Here is a 20,264-nt window from a genome sequence, read left to right as displayed (position 1 = left end):
GGGCATGGCTGAGTCGCAACCGGAGGAAGGAGGGAGGAGGTTCAACTCAGAGACCGACAACCCACGCATGTTGGGGGGGGGGCAACATTTCCATTGTGGGTGACACAAAATTATTTTTATTAACTCTATTTTACTCTCAGACAGAGGAGAAACCCGTGTTACTCTTTTTCATAGTGGAACCGAGAACTAATTAAAGTTTCAATAAAACAAATGGTTCTTTACATACCTGAAAAGTTTTTTAAAAATCAAATCTTCTCACACCTACAATTTTCAAGTTGCGGAATCAACACAAATTCATTAATTACGAAAACGTCCCTCCCGAAAAGCAATTTTGCTCACTAGTGAATTTTTGGCCAATGGATTTATTTCTGGTCACGTGATGCCACATTTAAGATAAGAAAACCTTTATTAGTCTCGCAATAGAGAAATTCCCGATTCTCAGCAGCAAAGTTATGAAAGGAAGAAGTAGAACAACAAAAAAAAAAATATTTGTTGCTAGGTAAGAATTTGAGAGCGACTGAAGCCCAAAGCCCATGTTTTCTTTTATTAAAGGGGAGGGGGTGAATGTTAAGAGAGTTTGAATGGCAAATAAATGGGATTATGTCTAAAAGGTGAACAGAATTATTTTCTAAAATTAGGTATTCCTGTAATACATTAAATCACATCCATCCATCCATCCACTTTCTAAACCGCTTACGATTGTTTGGCGAACATTTACGACATTGAAGGAATCTTGACGAACTTTGACATGAACGCAACTTTTGCTGCCCTTGAAAACACTCGTGGTTGCTCGCCGCTCAGTGTTATAGGGACTTTATGAGCAGTCCTTTATGGGGGGTTTTCCGCAAGTAGGGTTTCTCACATTTAAAAAATCTGCTTCGATTTTAAACATTGGTATATGTGTCCCCCATTTAATGGGGCATCTGATATGCTGCTTGTATCTTTACTTAAAGTATATTTCTACAGACAGCACATTGCTACGTGATATACGTAGCTCAGTGAAGGACACTGATGCTGTGCAGTTTGTTGGCTTTTAGGATTTACAATCAGTTTACGTCATATGCAGGAATTGGGTCATATGGCATCAACATCTGGAAGGACCCAAAGTTTGAATATCTGGAAAGCGTTTGCTTATCCTGATCCAAGTTATGGGGAAACTGGAGACCGTACCAGCTGGCTTAAACTGGACAAGTTGCAGTGTGAATTAAGCGAGTTTCTTGCCCCGTTCCAGGTCTTCAGAATCAGTATTGAGTTTGGGCCACTTTGCAGAAGCCTAATGATCCTGATGATTTTAATCAAGTGTGTTGGAGGAGGGAGACTTCTAAAAAAGGCTGGATAGAGGGGCTCTTCAGGATCCGACTTGGACACCCCTGCAATAAACTAATTATATTGTGAAAAACATAGCGGATGTGTGACATCCCTGAAGTAAGGGCCACATTTGTATTAAGAAAATGTTGTGTAATTACTACCAAAAAATATATATTTTCTTGATTATAATTTATACCGCTGTGCACATTTAATATGATGTGAAATTTGTCGGTGAATATTTTCTTTGTGATTAAAAACAACAACAACAACAAAAATTAGGCGGACGTTGTTGATGAGTTGTTCCGGATGGGGACCTGTAAGAAGGCGGAACTTGGCTGGTGTCCATCAAACGCAAATCTGGCAAAGACCAACGCGCGACGTCATCATTTGTGCTTACTTTTCTACCTGCCTGTCCAGGTCAGTAAACAGCAGATAAAGTATCATTGCCTCTGCCCTGAAGTTGTATGTGAATGTGTGATTACTTAAGAGGTGTTGGAGTAGTAGTGCTAAATTTAACATGTTTTAAAAACTGCATCGAAATTCGTTTTTTTCCTCCGCAAATTTGCTTCGGCGCCATCTTGTGTTCCTTTTAGTACTGTATGCCATTTGACAAGCTTTTTCATTTACAATAGTCTGGGAAATTAATATTGTCAAATGTTTAAGAGAAGACTTCATAAAGTTAAAGAAATACAAATGTACTGAGATTGTTGTTTTGTTTGTATGTGTCGTGTTTAATAAGAACAACCAGGGATGCATCTGGGAGAGAGCAGCGCACGTTGTCCTCATTAACTTCTCCTTTGGATCTGCTTGAACAGGTAAACATTTTTGTTACTCTGGTTCACCTCGCTAGACCCAGAACGCATGTCCTCTGTATCTTTGGTTAATGTTCTGGCACAAGGTAATAGTCCATTTAGACATCTTTGCAACAAGGCCATGGGGGGGATCAGTTGTGTGAACTCGCATGATTTGTTCGGCACAGTTTTTACACCAGTTGGCCTTCCTGCCCAAAAAGCAGAGATGTCTGCTTTTGTATTTGACCTCTTCATTTGTTGCCAAATTAGTTCAAAAACAGAGTACAAACCAGCCAGCTATGAAAGGAGCCATCTGTCATCCATCACCAGAGACAAAATAACACATTTAGTCAGATTGAGCCAATGCGGTCCATATAATTTTGATTTAGACTGATCCTCGGCTGACAATCATGCAACAGACGGAATGCATCCAGTTATTAGAACCCAAGTACCAGGCAGAGTGAGGGCCCTCCTGGAATTTCTGAAATAATAATTTTTTGGGGCAAATAAATCACAATTTTCGGTGCCTCAACCGTCCAGAAAAACTCCTCGGTTTTAGTACATGCGTGTGTCGTGGTGAAAATGTATTTTCAGGCTCCCTGACACAACTCCTCCAAAGTCACAATGTGAGCAGAGTATGGCGTCACAGTTTGACGCTTTGCCACGAAAAAGTGGGCATGAAGGCCTGTTCGTCGCCACTCGCTTTCAGATGCGTTGTTCGAGGCGAGTGTGTGGTCTGCTGGGCGAGCAACGTTTTGCTCTTCGCCAATAGACCCATGATGCGTTACGAAACGTTTTACTTTTACATGCCACACTGTTATACTCTATTAGAATGATAAACTGCCTGTCATTTTAGCGCTGTTTAAATCGTCAGGTTACTCATCCATAGAAGGGCTAGTTTGCCAGAGAGTTGAAAAGGTTGAAAAGGCTTTCGACTGTCACTCTGGTCCTGCTTTGAATTTGGAACTGCAGGAAGAGTAATTAGGAATAATTTTAGACTGTCACTGGCACATCATTCTTGGTCAATCCCGAACCATTTTTAGCAATGTCATCATTTGCTCATGCTTGGCCCAACCACTCAGGCGTGTTTACAACCATTAAACCGCTGCACTTTTGCATTTCTGAGTGACGATCAAGGTTAAATCCCGGTTTGAAGCCATTCTCTGGGAATTGTGTTGCTTGATATGGAGATGAGAACACATTTTTGTGTTTAAAACGGGCCTTTTTTAAATCACACAGGATGGTGTTGTTTGGAACAATAGTGGAAATCACAGCCAGGGAAAGATGCTTAAGAAATCTTCCGAGTATGTCAACGTTGCCACAAGTGCTGCCTTATTTTGATGTCCTTTGTCCTCCGAAAACCACTGGGCTTGGATTTCAGTGTGTCAACATGGAGTCTACTGAAAAGGCAACGTGTGTCTTTCCACTTTTTGGATGTTTGGTCACAGAAAAAGAAAGGAAAATTTACATTTCTATGAGTTTATATGTGTTTCTCTGTATTTTGCTTCATTTTTACAATAACAATAATACAATTTTGTAAAAATGTTACGTAACGTAATCTTGCCATCAATGGTCCCGGTAACTCGCGTCAACACCATTATAGACATGTAAGTGGTTGAGTTAAACGTACTCAATAGCGAGTGAAAATGGAAAAAGTTGAGAAATTTGGGCGAAGCCGGTTACATTCGATGCTGACGTGGAGAAATCATGAAATGTGTGTATTACACAACGTGCACAAAAAGTCATCCTGAGAAAGCGGAGACGCGGGACAAAAGAGGTCACAGCTGCGAAAATCTGTCGACATTTGCAAAACACGTATTCGTTCAAAATGGCTCTCACTCTCACTCTGTCTCATCCCCGATTCAAATGTTCTAACTTTGCTCTTCCCACTGCAATGCGGCATCATGAAGTACTTGGTCCTTGCACTAGATCGTTGCCCGAACTTTACATATTATTGTGGCTTCCCAGGAGGCTCCTTGCTGGCTTGCTCTTTTGCTTACATAATACAACTTTCCAATCTTGTGTTAAAGATAGAAAACAGGGGGAGGGGGGTGAAATGCAAGTTATGTTGCCAAGTTACGCCTATGAGAGAGCCAATGAACCCCATGTTCATGATTATAACACTTTATTATTGAAAATTTACTTTTTGAATATCTTGAATGAGCAATTTGCTGAAAATTTTCCCAGATTTACCTGCGCCACTTTGCTGTGCAGTTTATAGGTTTGGAGGTACCGTTCGGGGAACAGGATCAGCGGGAATGATGTGGGGAGGCCAGCAAAGCTGTCGGAGGAGAAACCAGCTGTGTATTTATATGCAACAGAGTCCATCAAGATCGTCTTGAAAGCGTGATTTTGGTCTTGGAATATTGACGACAGCATGTCACGGGCATGTTATTAAGAAATCTGGGAACTGTTAGACTTGGGGAAACAAAAACGCCCACGTCTCGTTTAATATTTCTGATGATCAGATCCTGCATGTCGGCAACAACTAGTAATTCCGAAAACTCGAGTCAACTATTCTTAGTTTTCAGGCAAGAGTCGATGGGGAAAGACCTGAGCACGTTCGTCATTGCTGGTTGGAGGCCAGTCATGCAGATCATTTGGAGGAAGTGAAAGAGGGGTGGGGGGAGACATCATGCTCGGAGGGGGGAGGAAAGGTCCTGCGTTTGCGTTGCTCGAACACATGATCAAAAACGTCCCATTCAAATAGTGCAACAGGTACACAGCCGAGCTGTCGCCTCGGTAACCAGCGTTTAGTCATATTCTCTCAAGGACCGGGCAAATCTCCTTCCTGTATTTTTGGATCATTTGAGACGCAAAATAAATGCGTACAGTAACCGTAGCATCGCAACCGCTAATAAAATAAAACTGCTCAATAGTGCAGGTGGTGGTATGCATGGTGAGCACGAGTCAAGATGAGGTATGATCTTCACATTTGAAATGACTGTTTACTGCCAACGTGTCCAAATGACAAAAGAAAGCGCGACATGTACTTTCACTCACTGGATCAGTGGACGGCTTTGGTGAATATTGTGCCCCAAAGTAGGCGGCATGGGAGGAGACAAGGGCTAGTTGTAGGAAGACAACCTCAGGAAACCTTTGGGGATTGGCCAGGTTCTTAAAAACTCATCGTGCGTGGCCATCGCACATGTCGTATCTCATTTCAGAAAGTGCTGAATAGCACCGAACGGTTTCTGAACAGCGTTTCCCCTCCTTCCTCCTCTAAGCTTTCCCCTTCCCACCCCTCCAGGGGATGAGATCACAAGCTCGAGGCAAGACAAAGTGATTCGGGTTACACATTGTACTCTTCAAACTTTTCTGGCCTGCATTCATTCATTTATTAATATCCTCACAAGTGTCTTCGAACTGACACCGGTGTTTATAGCCACTCAAACGTGTTTTATAATGTCCTGTAAATCATAACGCAACACGGGAATAATAGTAGTTATCATTCTTTATCGCTTCTGTCGCAATGAGAGTGTTTTTCTGATGGTCCCGTGTGTAACACCATGATAAATCGGGCCAGATTTATGGCATAGTTGTCAGTACGTCTGTCTCGGAGTTGAGAAGTTCTGGGTTCAAATCTCGGCTCAAACATCGCTTGGCGGCTTTCTCCCCTCTTCCAAAAACATTCATGTTTGGTCAATTGACGACTTGAACATTTGTCCCCAAGTCTGAATATGAGCTTCGGTCGTTGTTTTGTTTCTATTGTCACGTTCAGGCGCAAATTATGGCCATTCGCTTTGACATCTTGTGCCCGTCAAAGCGTGAGGGAAAACACAGCCTTTAACTAATTGGATAAGCAGTCAGTGATTGCAATTTTTACAGATAGGTAGAAAAGATGTCATGGTTACGCCTGTGTTTTTCTTCTTGGTAAAAGTGTCCGAGTCAGCATTTAAATCTCCTCCCTGAAACTCAGAATGAGTCGTCCATATTATTCTTTGAACGAAAACTTTTTGCATCAAAGTGACTTATACCGTTTATCAATGACAAAAATGTCAAAACCCAAACCATATGAGGCCCGTTGCAGACAAAACAAACGAAACCATATGCGCATATCTGTAGCGTCAAAGAATAATACACAGCCGTAAGCCGCATTTAATTGAAAAGGCTCGGTAGACTAAGCATCGGCGTTCTCTAAGCAAACATTTCGATTGTTGAGAACACACTGTGGTCCCCCCCCCCCACCCCTCTCAAAAAAGTGACAAAGTGGCTTCAGTTTGGCTACTTAAGAATGGATCCGCACTTTACTCCATTTTGCTCACTTACTCCCAATTCCAATTCCTCACGCTAACACGACCATAAACTGACAGATGATGTCATCGCCACCACATTTTGCTCTGGCGACAGGCCGTGAATGCACTCGGATGTTCAGCTCCACAGGGAGCCGAAGGGGGGGGGGGGGTGAAGGTTTGTATTGTTGTGTATCCAACAGAACCATATGTCCATCGACTTATTTTCCAGTCGGCAAAAAAAATCGAACACGTGTATAGCACAATAAATGGAGTGTTTTCGTTGGGCAACATCTGTCCCGCAGTTACATTGTGAAATCGGTGAGTTTGTGACGCGAGTTTTCATGGCAACATGTGTTGTTGTTCTTTGCTGTGGGAAAAGAGGCACTCATTGGATTTGTCATACTTTTCATTTAAAACGGTGGTGTCAAAGTCAAGGCTCCTCGGCCAGATCTGGCCCGCCAGAATTCCGCTCAAGCAAATCATGTGCATTGACTTCACGTTTCTTGCGATCTGTAGCATTGTTCATTTTTTAATGGTTCATTTAATAGTTTCGTTTTTAATGAGTTTGTGTATACAGAAAAGGCCTTTGATCTTCAAGTTCAGCTCAATGAAAAGAGGAGCAGAAACGCCCGTGTTATAGTTTGAGGTATTTTGGTTTAGTGCGCTCGTGTGTTTTGGAGTTGTCTGTCAGAGAAATGGATGTATGCGATGGAGAAACGGCGACTAGGAATGCGAGTAGCTGTGTGAACTACACACATGATACGTGTTTTTCCCCTCGTCATTGTTGTCGATAAAGGAAACGGCGATTGTAAATAAAGGAAAAAGAGATTTAGGATGCGCCGTTTTGGCAGGTTGAAAAATGTGCGTTGACAGCTCAATGGACAAAGTGGACTTGTGTTCACAAAGAGATGCACAAGCCAGACAATGACGTGGTGGGCCTGACTTGGAAGTATTCATCATACTCATTTGCACTTGTATATGTGCCAAAGGGGCAACATCAAAAACTTCGGAGCCATTTTCTTTCTGCTCTGTGAAACTGAGTGAAACTTTTTTTCCTGGATCAAATGATCTTTTTTTACGTTTCCAAAAGATTAACATAATAATCCTTCATATTCACATGTGAGGATAATATTTGGATTTAAGACATCTTGATGATCAAATTGATGCTATATATCGCCTATTTTTCACTGCGAAGCAATATAAGTCTTTTGCTTGTTTTGATTGAGATCACGGTTTCCATGGTTACCCCATTACTCCAGGAAGGAACTCTGGAGTCATGATTTCAAATGACAGAGCAAAGTCTAGGAGGGAGAAAGAAGGCAGGCCTTTTTCCACAATGTGCGCGCAAGTATGGGGTCATTTTAACATCCTCAACATTCATTGAGAAGACGGAACGCAAGATTTTCTTTTGTGTGGGAAAAAAGTATTGTACAGTGGAACCTCAAATTAAAAACGTCTCTGTCTATGAAGAATTCAGGTTATGCACAACATTTTCGTTGAAAAATTACCTTTATTTATCTCCTATTTTGGGTAGACAGAATGTTCTTGGCACGGACGAGCGGATGGATCTACTGTACGTTGTGCTTCTTCTCGGGCTGCGTCACCGTCATTGGCGACGTGCATCACACGTGGCTGTAAAACTGAAGTCTAATTGTATCTGGCAGCCGTTGCACGGAGAGGTAGACGTTCTGCCTCCACGCCCTCGATCATCTCATCAAAAATCCGAAAATCGAAATCATGGCAAACGATTGCAATTCTGTGACCAATTGTTGAATGTACCGGGGCAGGGGAGAGAAAATACCAGCAGGAAGAATGGAAATCTATTTGAAAGGTTGAGCAGAAGAGATGGAAATTCATCATTCGTTGTCCTTGAACATGGCCGAGCCGCTTAGATTCCAAAGCGCTGAAGTCTTTGTTGGGGGTTACGTTTCCTGCCCCATGACAGTAATGACGCCAATGTGTGTGTTCGCTAAAGAGAGGTCAAAAAAGGGTCTGTGGGCCTTTCATATATATGTGTGTGTGGGTGTGTGGGTGGAGGGCTACAAGATTAGAAGCTACCTGGCCACTGACCCAACACTGATAAATCAGGTCAGTTCTTTTGATGCAGTGCAGCGACCTGCCCCCAAATATCTTTTCTACTTCCAACACAGAGCAAGCATCCAGCCGGCTCTTTATGAACCTGCCTCATAATATATGAGCAGAAAGAGGACGGGGATGAACGCGTCATCTCAAGTGAGTCGCTGGAGGGTCACGCTTTGATCATTTAGCTCACTTTTGTTGACCTCCAAACCGTCATTTTTTTACCATCAAGTGCTTTATTTGGAAAAAGTTTGTGTTTGTTCTCATTATTCAAAAGTTTCATTCATGCAAGAGTCGGTTCCCTTAGCAGCCCGAGACAAACACGACCATGACACGGTTCAAAATCCAGGGGTAGTGTGTCACATTACCAATGGCTCAATGATTAAAACAATGATTCACCGCTTTGTAAAATGTTCCTTTCGACCGCTCCACTTTTCCCACCATAGATGGATATCGAGTGTCTGCACCGGTCCAGGCTTGGAGGGGCCGGACTGACTGTTGGCCTGCCCCCGGCTCTCCGCCATAATCAAATTGTTTTGTGAAACAACACGTACCCACTGTAAAATGAGCCTCATTCCAAACAAACGCCTCACTCTCCTGACCAGCCATGCTCGCTCTCTGTCTCACACAAACACACACAGACACACATTGGTCATCGGAGTCTTGATGTTGCAAACCGTGGCAGTTGAGAGAGTTAATCAAAATATTATTTCCTTCACTAATAGCAGCATGTGCTTTAAATAGACTGTTAATGCCAAGCCCCGTAGTGTCCGTGCACAAGGTTTCCGACACGCTGTTGCGTGAATCATTGGGAATCATAAACACTTGCCTTTGCTTCCAACGAAATCACATAAATGTCAGGATGGCCGGTGAGATAATGCGGTGGTCTCGTTATACACAACAGCTTCCACTGGAAACACAAACACGAGCATATGTTTGGGGCCTTTACTGGTTACGGGGACCATGGCTCCATTTCCTCCGATGTTTTTCCAGCTAGGTGTGGGAACCATGAGGGGGGCCAGATCTGGCCCGCCACCTCATTTTATGTGACCTGCGAAAGTAAATCAAGCATGTCAAGTTCCATGATGCTTGCTAAAATCTGAGCCAACATTTCAAATTGTCATAAGCAATCCACAACGACATTCATTATTCTTGACTTCTGATTTTGAAACTAGTTATTCATCAATTTATTGTGCGCTGTGTATGTAATATGTGGAGGGAATTAAACATTTATCTGATTTCCCAAAATTCATGACGGCCCTCCAAGGGGAACCGTAACTGCAATATGGCCCGCGACAACAATGAGTTTGACACCCCTACTGGAAGCAGTGGAGCCGTACTCCCACAAAGGCATCTTGTCATGCTTATCCGATATACTGACTAATGCCCACTTGTATTATTTTCGGAACATCGTGTCACATTTCTGTCATTTTTTATTTTACTAGGCTCCCAATTCTGCTGAGATGCTCATAAGAAGTGGACGATACATGCCCAAAAGATCTATTTCCAACTACCTTTTAATGTGAGCATCTGACAGTTCCTCAACCCTAACCTGACCTGTTTCAGTATGATTTTTTTTTTTTAATTCAGTCTTTTCAAAAAATCAAAACAGACCCATTTTGAAGAGGCAGGTTTTCTCCAAGTACGCCGGCAGTCCACATACATGCAAGTTAGGTGAATTGAAGACGGGTTCCGCATTTGTCTTTGTTCCTCTTTAGGTTCCCACCCACTCTCTTTCCTTCTTTTATCTCCTTCAATCATTCTCATCCCGCCCGTTTCCCAGATGACCGAGGTCGACGTGACAAGCCTTGTTTTCGATGGTTCCGCTGTACTCTAATGAAGATGGACAGTTAATAGCTCAGTGACCTTAATCCACGTACTTGCAAAGGAGGTTTTCGTCCCTTCAGTAAAATCAACTTCAAGTAGCGGCAGGACTAAATTGGCTTGCCTTATCTGGCTTTTTCAATCGACCCCATTTTCCAGGCTCCCCTTTGCCCTCTCTCTCACTCACTATCTCTCGTGTAAACAAGCAAAATGAAACATTTCCGCAGCCCAAACATGATGTCCTCTGAATGTAATCCAAAAGTGATTCATTCGCCACAATTAGATCAATGCATGTTTTTACTTTTAATTTATGTTGTCGCTTTTTATGGTGGGGGCGGAGGGGGGCACATGCTAGGTATCTCGAAACTCTTAGCGGCTCGTTCCGGCCATTATTTCATCGTCCTCATACATTGAAACACAACTTGAAATGGTCATTCTCACATATGAATAGGAATGGACAAGTTACATTCTGATAAGTCACAAAAAAGTCATATACGGTAGCGGCTAAAGCCGTGCACTCGTGTGCATAAAGTGGATGCAGCTAATGTTCTGTAATTGCCCCTAATGAGTATAATTGACCTGAAATCTTCACAGGACTCCATCTTAAGACGCAAGTTAGCAGATGCAAAATAAAATGGAAGATACTGCCAATGATTCAACTTCCCACCAGGCCAGTAAAGAAGGGAAAACGTTTACATGAATGACCCTGTAAAATAAAAAACACACATATTTCTCAAAAGAATTTCAGTCAAATGTATATGGACAACAAAAACACTCAGGACAAAATGAATTAATTCTCATTTTAAACTTGTAACATTTATCATGAATGTAAATAGAATGAATCAGCCAATTACTGTATTTGACTTAATAAAAATGACTAATGTACCAATGTAACAATTTTATTTTACAAGTACACGATACACCAGCTTAAACAATTATTTAATGAGATAATTGAATTTGAAAAATGAAAAAAAACACCTGCAAAATTAATGAAACAAATCATCCGAGACTCTTGATCATGTACCGCAAACGCTCGGTGGGCCAGATTAAAAGAACAGGCTGTAAAAAAAAAAAAAAAAAAAAGTAATTCATGCAAACAACCATCTTTTTCTTTTGAAATCAAGTTTTACAAACTTTCTGCCTGTGTTGTCATCCACCTTGGTAACTCTCCTGTATTACCAAAGTCAAAAATAAGATGAGAACGTTGGGATTTCCCATTTTGTCAGAACAGGAAGTTTGCCAGACAGTCTGTATCTCTCTCACTCGCTCTCTCATATTCTCTCGGCCTTATCCCATGTCATCCTGCGCCACATCCTCTGCTCTCACCTCCTACGTTTCTTCTCTCCTTTCGTATCATGCTCTCATATTCGACCCTAGAATTCCAATCTGCCTTTTAGCAATAAAGCAAAAACGTAAGTGTACAGTCGGCGCTCTGTGCGGGAGTCCAACTTGAAGTCAGGGGCCGACTGTGGGGAGGGACCTTGAGCCAGTCGTGGTTCGTTTGTGACGCGAAAGGCTTTCTGAATCACGGGCCAGGAATAACAAAGCAAAGACTCTCTCACTGTGTTGCCTTAAACACTCCAATCCCACCGTGGGTCATCACAGGGTGTGTGTGTGTGTGGGGGGGGGGGGGGGGGGGGGTTCTGTAAGACTCACTTGAGTACACATCGGAGAGCCAGAGAGGATGGCCTTAGTATTAAAAATAAAACAAATTAATTAATTAATCATGGATCGACCTCAGCATGTCTTCATAAATACATAAAGTACTTCCTGTGCTGGAAAGGAAATGTGTTCCTAGGGAATACAAGTGCAAAACGCTCCCATGGCTGTGATTATGATCCATTCTGCTGTGGTTTAAAAGGGGGAGCACCAAAAATAACAACGTGGCAAGGATGCTCCTCACTTTTAGCTCGGGGAGAATTAGAATTCAAAGCAGGCAAATGAGTAGTACTGGTCTCGCGCTCTGTCATTACCGCGTGCCGCACCTTTTTCTTGGTACGAGCACGTGCTTAATGCTTATGCAGACAGTTACTGTTGTCGTGGTGTTTTTCAAACATATTTACTCGTAATATGACATTTTGTTTCTGCAGAGGCGTAAAAGTTCGCCACAGGGCATGAGCTCACTGACCGCCGCCGCAGATATTCTTTTTCTGTTTGGTTACTTGACAGTGAAGGGCAGCGTTTTGTCGCCATCTCGAAGCATCTTGCTGTCGAGAAAGTGTGTCGGAGTGAGTTGAGGAGTTCCAGTTAGATGTAAGTCATGCTTTGCTGCCATCTTGTGTAGGGATAGATCGCTTATTGGCATGGCCCTTTTTTTTTATTGGCATGGAAAATTGAAAAGGGGAATCTGAAAACGTCATTAATAATGAAAAAAGACATTTCAAGACAGTTAAGAGTTTTTTTTGGAGGTGGGGGGTGAATATTGTCCCTTTTACCGAAAATGAATATTGGCTCCAATTGTTGGTTATCGGCCTCCTTTACTACAAATAATTGGTCTCTAATCTTGTAGCTTCAAGAGGCAATTCCAAACTTTTCATGGCCGCGTGTCAATCACTCGCAGATTTGCACGCTTCGCGGCAGGGCACACTCACTTTGGTCTCTAAGTGTTTTGATTCCGAGACAAATATTTACTGTAATTATGACTCCAGCTGTAATAATAGATTGCAGCAAGTTACAAGTTGCCCAAATATTTGTCTTGCATCACTATAGGAACAGAACTTTGTCATCAACTGAGGTCTTGATTTTTTGTTGTTGTTGTTGTGACTTCACCAGGCTACTCTCCATATAGCACGCGGAGGCAAAACCAACACAATTTCCAAAACCACTGTGGCAAGTGGTTCACACATCATCGTGAGACAGGCTCATAAAACCACTGAATGAACGTCAGATAAGGAGACATGCAGGAAGTTGGGCAAACACGTAACCCCCCCCCCCCCCCCCCCCCCGGCACCTCCCCCACCATTTGACCTTGTGAGGGAATTGCAGCTGTTTTACGATGACTTCATAACAGTGGAAAGCCACTATTTGTCATGTCTGCATGTGTTCAACCCGCCAGAGTGGATTTCTGGCTGGTGAGTCACAGAAAATGGAGACTGCACAGTCAGGCAGATACCTATACCCCAACAAGCCCCCGCCCCCCTCCGTGTCCCTCAGGCCAAAATTCGCCCCCTTGATGTACTCATTCACACACAGACATAGGTGGGTAAGACATCACATTAGCGTCTGATGGTTGGAAGTCGTGCGTGCAAAATGTGTGTGACTGTCCTCTTCGATAGACTTTAACGTTCACAATTCAGTATGACTGCTCTCCATGTCAGTTTGCTGACATCACTTCCGGTGTACAGTCTATTCTTTGTCATGCCAACCAAATTCCAAGTTTCACGCCATTAGTTCAATGGCCAAAAAGCAAATGGGTGGTTAATTCATTGTAATTTATTAGACACTACAATTAAAATGAGTGGGGTGCCCCCCCCAATCTACGAATGAGCTAGCACAAGGGAAGTAAAATACAATCAAGCAGACACAAATGAAAAGGTTGAAGAGTTTCAGATATATATGCCTGTGAGTATTGTTTAATTAATTTATTATTCTGTGCTGCTGCACTTTTTATATTCAAATATCTATCAATATCTGACAGCATTCTATTACCACCACATGGACGCCATTCATAAGCCCATCTTTTGTTAGTATTAAGTCAGGCGGACTGTATTGAGAAAAAGCTGCGTTATTGTTTTGAATACAGATGGTATCATTCTCTTTGTTTTATGTTTAGTTTGACAGTAAATTAGATGGGCAACTTGAAGCCTCTTTTTTAATATATTTAGGGTTTTTGGGGGGGTGGGTGATTCTAAGTGGCACTGAATCATCGTGTCTGACTTGGAAAAGTAGACAGCAAGAAGGACGAGATGAAGGGAGCCACAAGCGTGGCACCCTAATCAAAGATTGCAGCATTGTTGGTGTCCTATCGGCACCATGGAAACAGCACGCACAAACATTCAGGTGAAGGCTGATCTCTGTTGTCCCAACACTTGGATGACAAGATTGGCGAACATCCTTCCAGGCGCTGAAGTGACTGTTGGAATGTTGAGGGAAGCGTTGGCCTTCAAAGTCGAGTGAGGTCACTCAAACACCCGCAGCGACAGCAACGTTTGGACGCTGTGAATTTTTGAGGCAGGGTTTTTCTTCAGTGGCACGTCATTAACTCCTGGTTCTTGCTTTTTAATTCATGACTTGCCAACCAAATACATGGCAGGATTCCCGTTCAGTAGTGCCGTGTGCCACTCCACACGTCATTTATCAGAAAGGATGACAGTCTCTGCATTTTCACTGGCATCAGGATCGGAATGGTTTCCCTCTCATCCTCCCTAAAAGACTGAACACATCATTTGTGATACTCGAGTTTTTAAAGCCTCTACATCAGGGTTTAGCCAAGTCCTGTCCTATTCCAGCCTGTTTTAGAAGTCTCCCTTCTCCAACACACTCGATTCAATTGATTGGGATCGTTAATCAGGCTTCTGCAATGCTTGCTGATGATCGTTTGAGTCGGGACCAGACTTTTTTTTTTTCGGGATGGGGGGGGTTGGGGTTATTGAAAAGTCAGATGTATGTGATAAAATACATTCATTGTGTGGATAATCCACTGGGGGCAGCGTAATTACAGTAATTTATTCTTCGGGACAGAGCAGTGTTTCCCAATCTTTTTGGAGCCCAGGCACTCTTTTTACAGTACAGTACTTAAAAAATAATAATCTCATGGTACACCCAAAAATATCAATTTTTTTTGTCTATTCCTCAGTCCAGTCCAGTCATTGATGAGCTCTTGGTGTTTAAAAAAAAAAAAAAAGTAGGCCAGAGCAAGTGGGGGAGTTGGTGTGAGCCGGCATTGGGATGTGTGGGGGAGGAGCTTCCCACTGTGATAAAGTGAGGTACCTAGGGGGGAACATGAGAGGGGGCGGGGTGCCCTCTGACACGACCTCGTCACATGAGAGCGGGAGCGTGGAAGGCCGCTGACAGCACACCAGGTTAAGGTAAGACTTGCTCGTTTTGGGATTTCAGTCACCTCAATGCTAGTTTACAATTGGCTTGTATTCGGGTTGTTTCAGGAAAAGCAGGATTAGATGGAGGGAAAAGAAACAATAATCACCGTCGTAAAGGCAGTTTGTTTGGAACATGGTGAAAGAGAGCAAGTATTCTAGAAATTCACCTGGACAATGTGCTGTCACTAAGCGACATTTCAGCACGTGACGGACACCTTTCACGGCTCTCTCTCACTCTCGCTCTCTCACTCTCTCTCACACAATATCACACACACATGTTCAGCCACATGAAGACTGAATGTATTTCACATGGATGCGCTGTTACTGCCCATACTTGATGTTTTCTCTTCAACAAGGCGCCCCTTTTATATTGTAATCAACACAAACTGATTTTAGGGGAAAATGTGTGATGAGTCATCAACAAAACGATCAGATAACAGCCTTGTACCCATGGTTGGGTACAAGGCTCCTTCGGTATAATTTTAACAAATTAAACCAACATCTTTATTCTTTATTGTTAACCTTTACTCTTTTTTTTTAAAATAGCAACAAAAACACAACATGCTAATGACAAATATGAGCATATCTGAACACGGATGACCGTTGACACTGCTCCATGTGATTTCATTCGCAATGAAGCCTACATTTTAAGTTACTTTGAATATTTTCAAAAAAACAAGTCAAATATATTTCACTCTCACTATTTTCACCGTAATACTGTAGGTTACATGTGCTTTATACAATATCAGAGGTGAAATGACACTTGGTGAATTTTAACAAGACTGAGAAGTGATGCCCAAACAAGCGGTGACATTTTTCTTCTTTATTTAGTGCTGCACTTCCCTCAAGTGTTCATGATTGGAAGTTCTTTTGAGATAATCCCATTCGGTATTTCTTCACGATTTCTAAGGTTTAATCTCTTGCACAATACATGTTTAAATATGATGCAATGAGATTTGGACACAATTGTTGACGTGTATTTTGTCTTTTTGGCAGGTTATGTCTCTGTCAGGAGGGTGCAAGTAGTCCTGAAAAAATGAGCATTTGCAACCGGTGAGTGAACAACGACCACTTTATAAAACTTTTTTTGCTATGATAGTTATTGCTCTACCATTATAAAATTTATGGCTTGATGATTATTTTGGTCCCAAGATACATAACAAAAAGCTGATTTTTGCCTCCGTATGGTGGCTTATTATACAAGAAGTTTACCTACATCAGTCCTTCTTTCCGTTTTTCCACCAGTTAGGCGACCACTTCAAAAATCTTTGATCTTTTGAAGATTCGTGCAAACAATAAACAGACTTTTTTTGAGCTGAAAAACTGTTGAACAAATCAATGTCTAAAAGAATGTTGGTTTATTCTTTATGTATTGTTGGGTGTGTTGTTGTTTTTTTAAACATGTTTTTAATTATTGTTTAGTTTGTATAGTATTTTGTGTTATGTTATTTAAATTGAGATTTATTTTTGGTTTCCCGAACACTTTAAACCACAGACAATATGACCCTGTCCCTGCCAGCCTGGCAGCCAAAATTCAGAACTTTTGGAGATTCTCCAATTTCTTTGACAATAATATTTGTAGGACATTTATTGAAGTACCCTAGCATGGATTTCGAGGTTCAAGTTTGTCATCATGTGATGTAGGACAGGGGCCTGCCGGGCGTTGTTTCTAATGTTGCATCCCACAGAGAGGGCGGGCAGTGTGCCGAGATGGCCATGGTATGCCTGACAGACTTTGAGGAGTACGCCAAGGAGCACCTGTCCAAGGCCACGTGGGACTACTACGCTGCCGGAGCCGACGAGTGCTGCACCCGAGATGACAACCTGTTGGCCTTCAAGCGGTACTGGAACCTTGGCTAAAATAAGGAGTGTTTCTCAGCAGGCCTTCTCAATTTTGATGTTCACGTTGTCTCCGTGTGCAGGATCCGCCTGAGACCTCGCATCCTGCGCGACGTGTCGGTGAGCGACACCCGGACTACGGTGCAGGGTGCAGAGATCAGCTTCCCGGTGGGCATCGCGCCGACTGCCTTCCATTGTTTGGCGTGGCACGAGGGTGAGATGGCCACAGCGAGAGGTGGGTCACGCTTTTCTTTTTTTAAATACATTTTTTAAAACACTGTCTGTGGCCTTTAGTATTAGGCGATATTCATATGTATGAACTGCAGATTCCCACCACTAGGTGTAAGCATATGATCGCAATCATGACCTTTGTTGAGTGGCTGCTGTTTTTAATGCTTGCTGTTTGTTTTGGGAACATAAAAACCTTGAAAGCCTTTTTCACAACCCTGAATCTTGTTTCAAAGCAAACCCTGCCTAGAAACCACAATGCAACGCTAATTTCAAACCTGAACCCTGGCCGGATGGGGTTGGAGTTAAAGTTAGTTATAGTTGGTGAGGTTTGCTTAGTACTAACTATAAAGAGTAATTGTGCATTGTATTTCCTCCACTATACAGCCACCGAGGCACTAAACACATGCTACATCACCAGCACGTACTCCACCTGCTCGGTGGAGGAGATTGTGGCGGCGGCGCCTAACGGCTACCGCTGGTTTCAGCTCTACGTGTACCGTGACCGCAAGCTGTCGGAGCAGATCGTGCACCGCGTGGAGGCGCTGGGCTTCAAGGCCCTGGTGCTCACTGTCGACGTGCCGTACACTGGCAAACGGCGCAACGACATCCGCAACCAGTTCAAGCTGCCGCCGCATCTCAAAGTCAAGAACTTTGATGGCGCCTTTCAGGTGAATGGGCCGTGCTTTTTCCAACGATGATGAATGTGTACGTGTCAGAGTGATTCCACAAGAGTTTGACACCGTATTCCACAATCCGAGCGCTGCGCCTAATGATGTGTAGCGTGAGTGTAGATCGAAATGACAAGTGTGGGACTAAAAACAAAATCCATACCTATCAGGAGGTGGCAGGACCGGAGGAATACGGGATCCCCGCCAACACTTTGGACCCATCTGTTAGCTGGAAGGACATCTACTGGCTGCAGTCCATCACGCGGCTGCCAATCATCATCAAGGGCATCCTGACCAAGGAGGATGCTGAGCTGGCGGTGGAGCACGGCGTGCAGGGCATCATTGTGTCCAACCACGGTGGGAGACAACTGGACGGCGGCCCGGCCTCAGTAAGATGTATTCAGGATTGTTTTTTTTTTGTTTTTTTTCATCTCAGCAAATATTTTAGAATTTGAATCTTTATGTTATTGCAGTGTACAACAAAATTGGAGATATGCATTGGAATATGAATCAATCATAAACAATTTTACATTTACATTGTGAACATTTTTAATCAATTTACTGATTAATTATGATTAAATTCATTATAAATCCCTCCAAAGTACATTTTTCATGAAAATAAGACCATTCAAATGAAATAATTGCACGAATGGTTAAAATAAACAGTTTTTCATAAAATGCAAAAATAATTGTACAGTAGAATGAACAGGAATTGATATTTTATTCAAATGAACTATTTTACACGCATATTTGACTTTTTTTGTAAGATAGAAATAAGAAATGATGTTCCCCTTGAGTACAAAAGTTTGCCCACCTGATCTCACACCGTAAACTGAGCATCACGCCGCCTTGTTCAAAGAGTCTCTGTCACGTGCTTTTCTCATGTAGTGGTGCACGCCTGAGGCAAGGCCCCCTCGGCAAAATAGTCGCTCGGGTCCGGGTTTTCCACCATGTGGCCAAATCACTACTTGAGGAACTTTTCAGGAGCGTATAAATACACAGCTGTTTGGTTGCCGTGTCTACAGATCGACGCCCTGTCTGAGATCGTGGACACGGTTCAGGGCCGCATCGAGATCTACCTGGACGGGGGCATCCGCACGGGCAGCGATGTGCTGAAGGCGCTGGCCTTGGGGGCCAGGTGTGTGTTCATTGGCCGCCCGGCAGTGTGGGGCCTTGCATACAAGGTACGTCATTTGGTGTGTGTGTGTGCGCGCGTCTGTGTGTGCGTGTCCTTCAACGCTGTGAAATCCCTTCCACTCGTGTCATGACCCGCTGAAGATAAATCTCCTATCAGTCTCGGTGACAGATTATTTTGATGTCTATTTGGTGGCAGTAGGGGGCAACGTGAGCTGGATTATGTTTGCTTGTGGCCATGGCGGTTTCATAGTAACATGAAGTACAAGTGCAATGACAAAAATGCATGCATTATAGTTATATGAAATGATTATTATGAAGGCAACACCTTTTTAACACATCATCTCAAAAAGTTCAATACGGCAGACGTATCATGAAAACAATGTTAGAAATGCTGAGATTTTTTTTAATAAATGCATTTATATGAATACAGTATTAAACATGTAATTATTTAGAAATTATTCTAAATAAAAACGTATTTAAAAAAAATTTCACCAAAAGATATTTTTGTGAAAATCCTAACCGGTGCAGTATTTATGGACCAAAGGTTTGCTATTGTGTTGTAAGACTCGGCTGTACCGGACTATGGGCTATTCCTTAATTTTTCGTCACTCATCTTTTCAGGGGGAGGAAGGCGTGAGGGAGGTGCTGCAAATTCTAAACGACGAGTTCCGCCTCTCCATGGCTTTATCGGGTGAGTGCAAACAACCGGTCCGAATGACAACCGCCATCGTCGTTCCGCTGTGGAAAGCCTCCGTTTTGTTGCTGCAGGTTGCCGGAATGTGGCGGAAATCAACAGGAACCTCATCCAATTTTCCAAACTGTGACCCACCTGCGGAAAGCAGGGAGACATTTGTCATGGAGCCAACACTTGTTTTGACTATTTCCAACACAGAAAGGAGAAGAACAAACTCTACCTTTGAGCTTCACTCAACTCAAATCAATTTTCGACTGCATTTAAAGAGCACAACCAGCATCGTATACAAAGTGCTGTACATGGAGCAAAAATAATTCAGACAACAACAAACAAAACAATAACCAAGATAGTAGAAAGCACAAAAATAGTCAAACCAAAAATCTCACACTGAGTCAAAAGTCAAAGAACAAAAATGAGTTTTA

At 42.7% G+C, this 20,264-nt stretch overlaps 1 protein-coding gene across 2 annotated transcripts; it reads left to right on the top strand.

Annotated features, from left to right (window-relative positions):
• Nucleotides 1-1,665: 1,665 nt before the first annotated feature.
• Nucleotides 1,666-20,122, top strand: hao2 (hydroxyacid oxidase 2 (long chain)). Of its 2 annotated transcripts, XM_086123021.1 has the most exons (10): nt 1,666-1,725; nt 2,048-2,123; nt 16,270-16,326; nt 16,962-17,114; nt 17,196-17,347; nt 17,728-18,011; nt 18,182-18,400; nt 19,037-19,195; nt 19,770-19,839; nt 19,917-20,122. In XM_086123021.1, the coding sequence occupies exons 3-10, from the start codon at nt 16,310-16,312 to the stop codon at nt 19,970-19,972; spliced, it is 1,110 nt and encodes a 369-aa protein (XP_085979147.1). In that variant the 5' UTR covers nt 1,666-1,725; nt 2,048-2,123; nt 16,270-16,309; the 3' UTR covers nt 19,973-20,122. The 2 variants fall into 2 exon arrangements, with proteins under 2 accessions (XP_085979147.1, XP_085979146.1); XM_086123020.1 differs by lacking the exons at nt 1,666-1,725; nt 2,048-2,123 and adding an exon at nt 15,189-15,264.
• The last annotated feature ends 142 nt before the right edge of the window (nt 20,123-20,264 follow it).

Source organism: Hippocampus guttulatus, chromosome 11 (assembly GCF_054856545.1).
Source record: "Hippocampus guttulatus isolate MCC_2025c chromosome 11, RoL_Hgut_1.0, whole genome shotgun sequence".
NCBI lineage: Eukaryota > Metazoa > Chordata > Actinopteri > Syngnathiformes > Syngnathidae > Hippocampus > Hippocampus guttulatus.
This window is presented reverse-complemented; position numbering and strand designations above follow the sequence as displayed.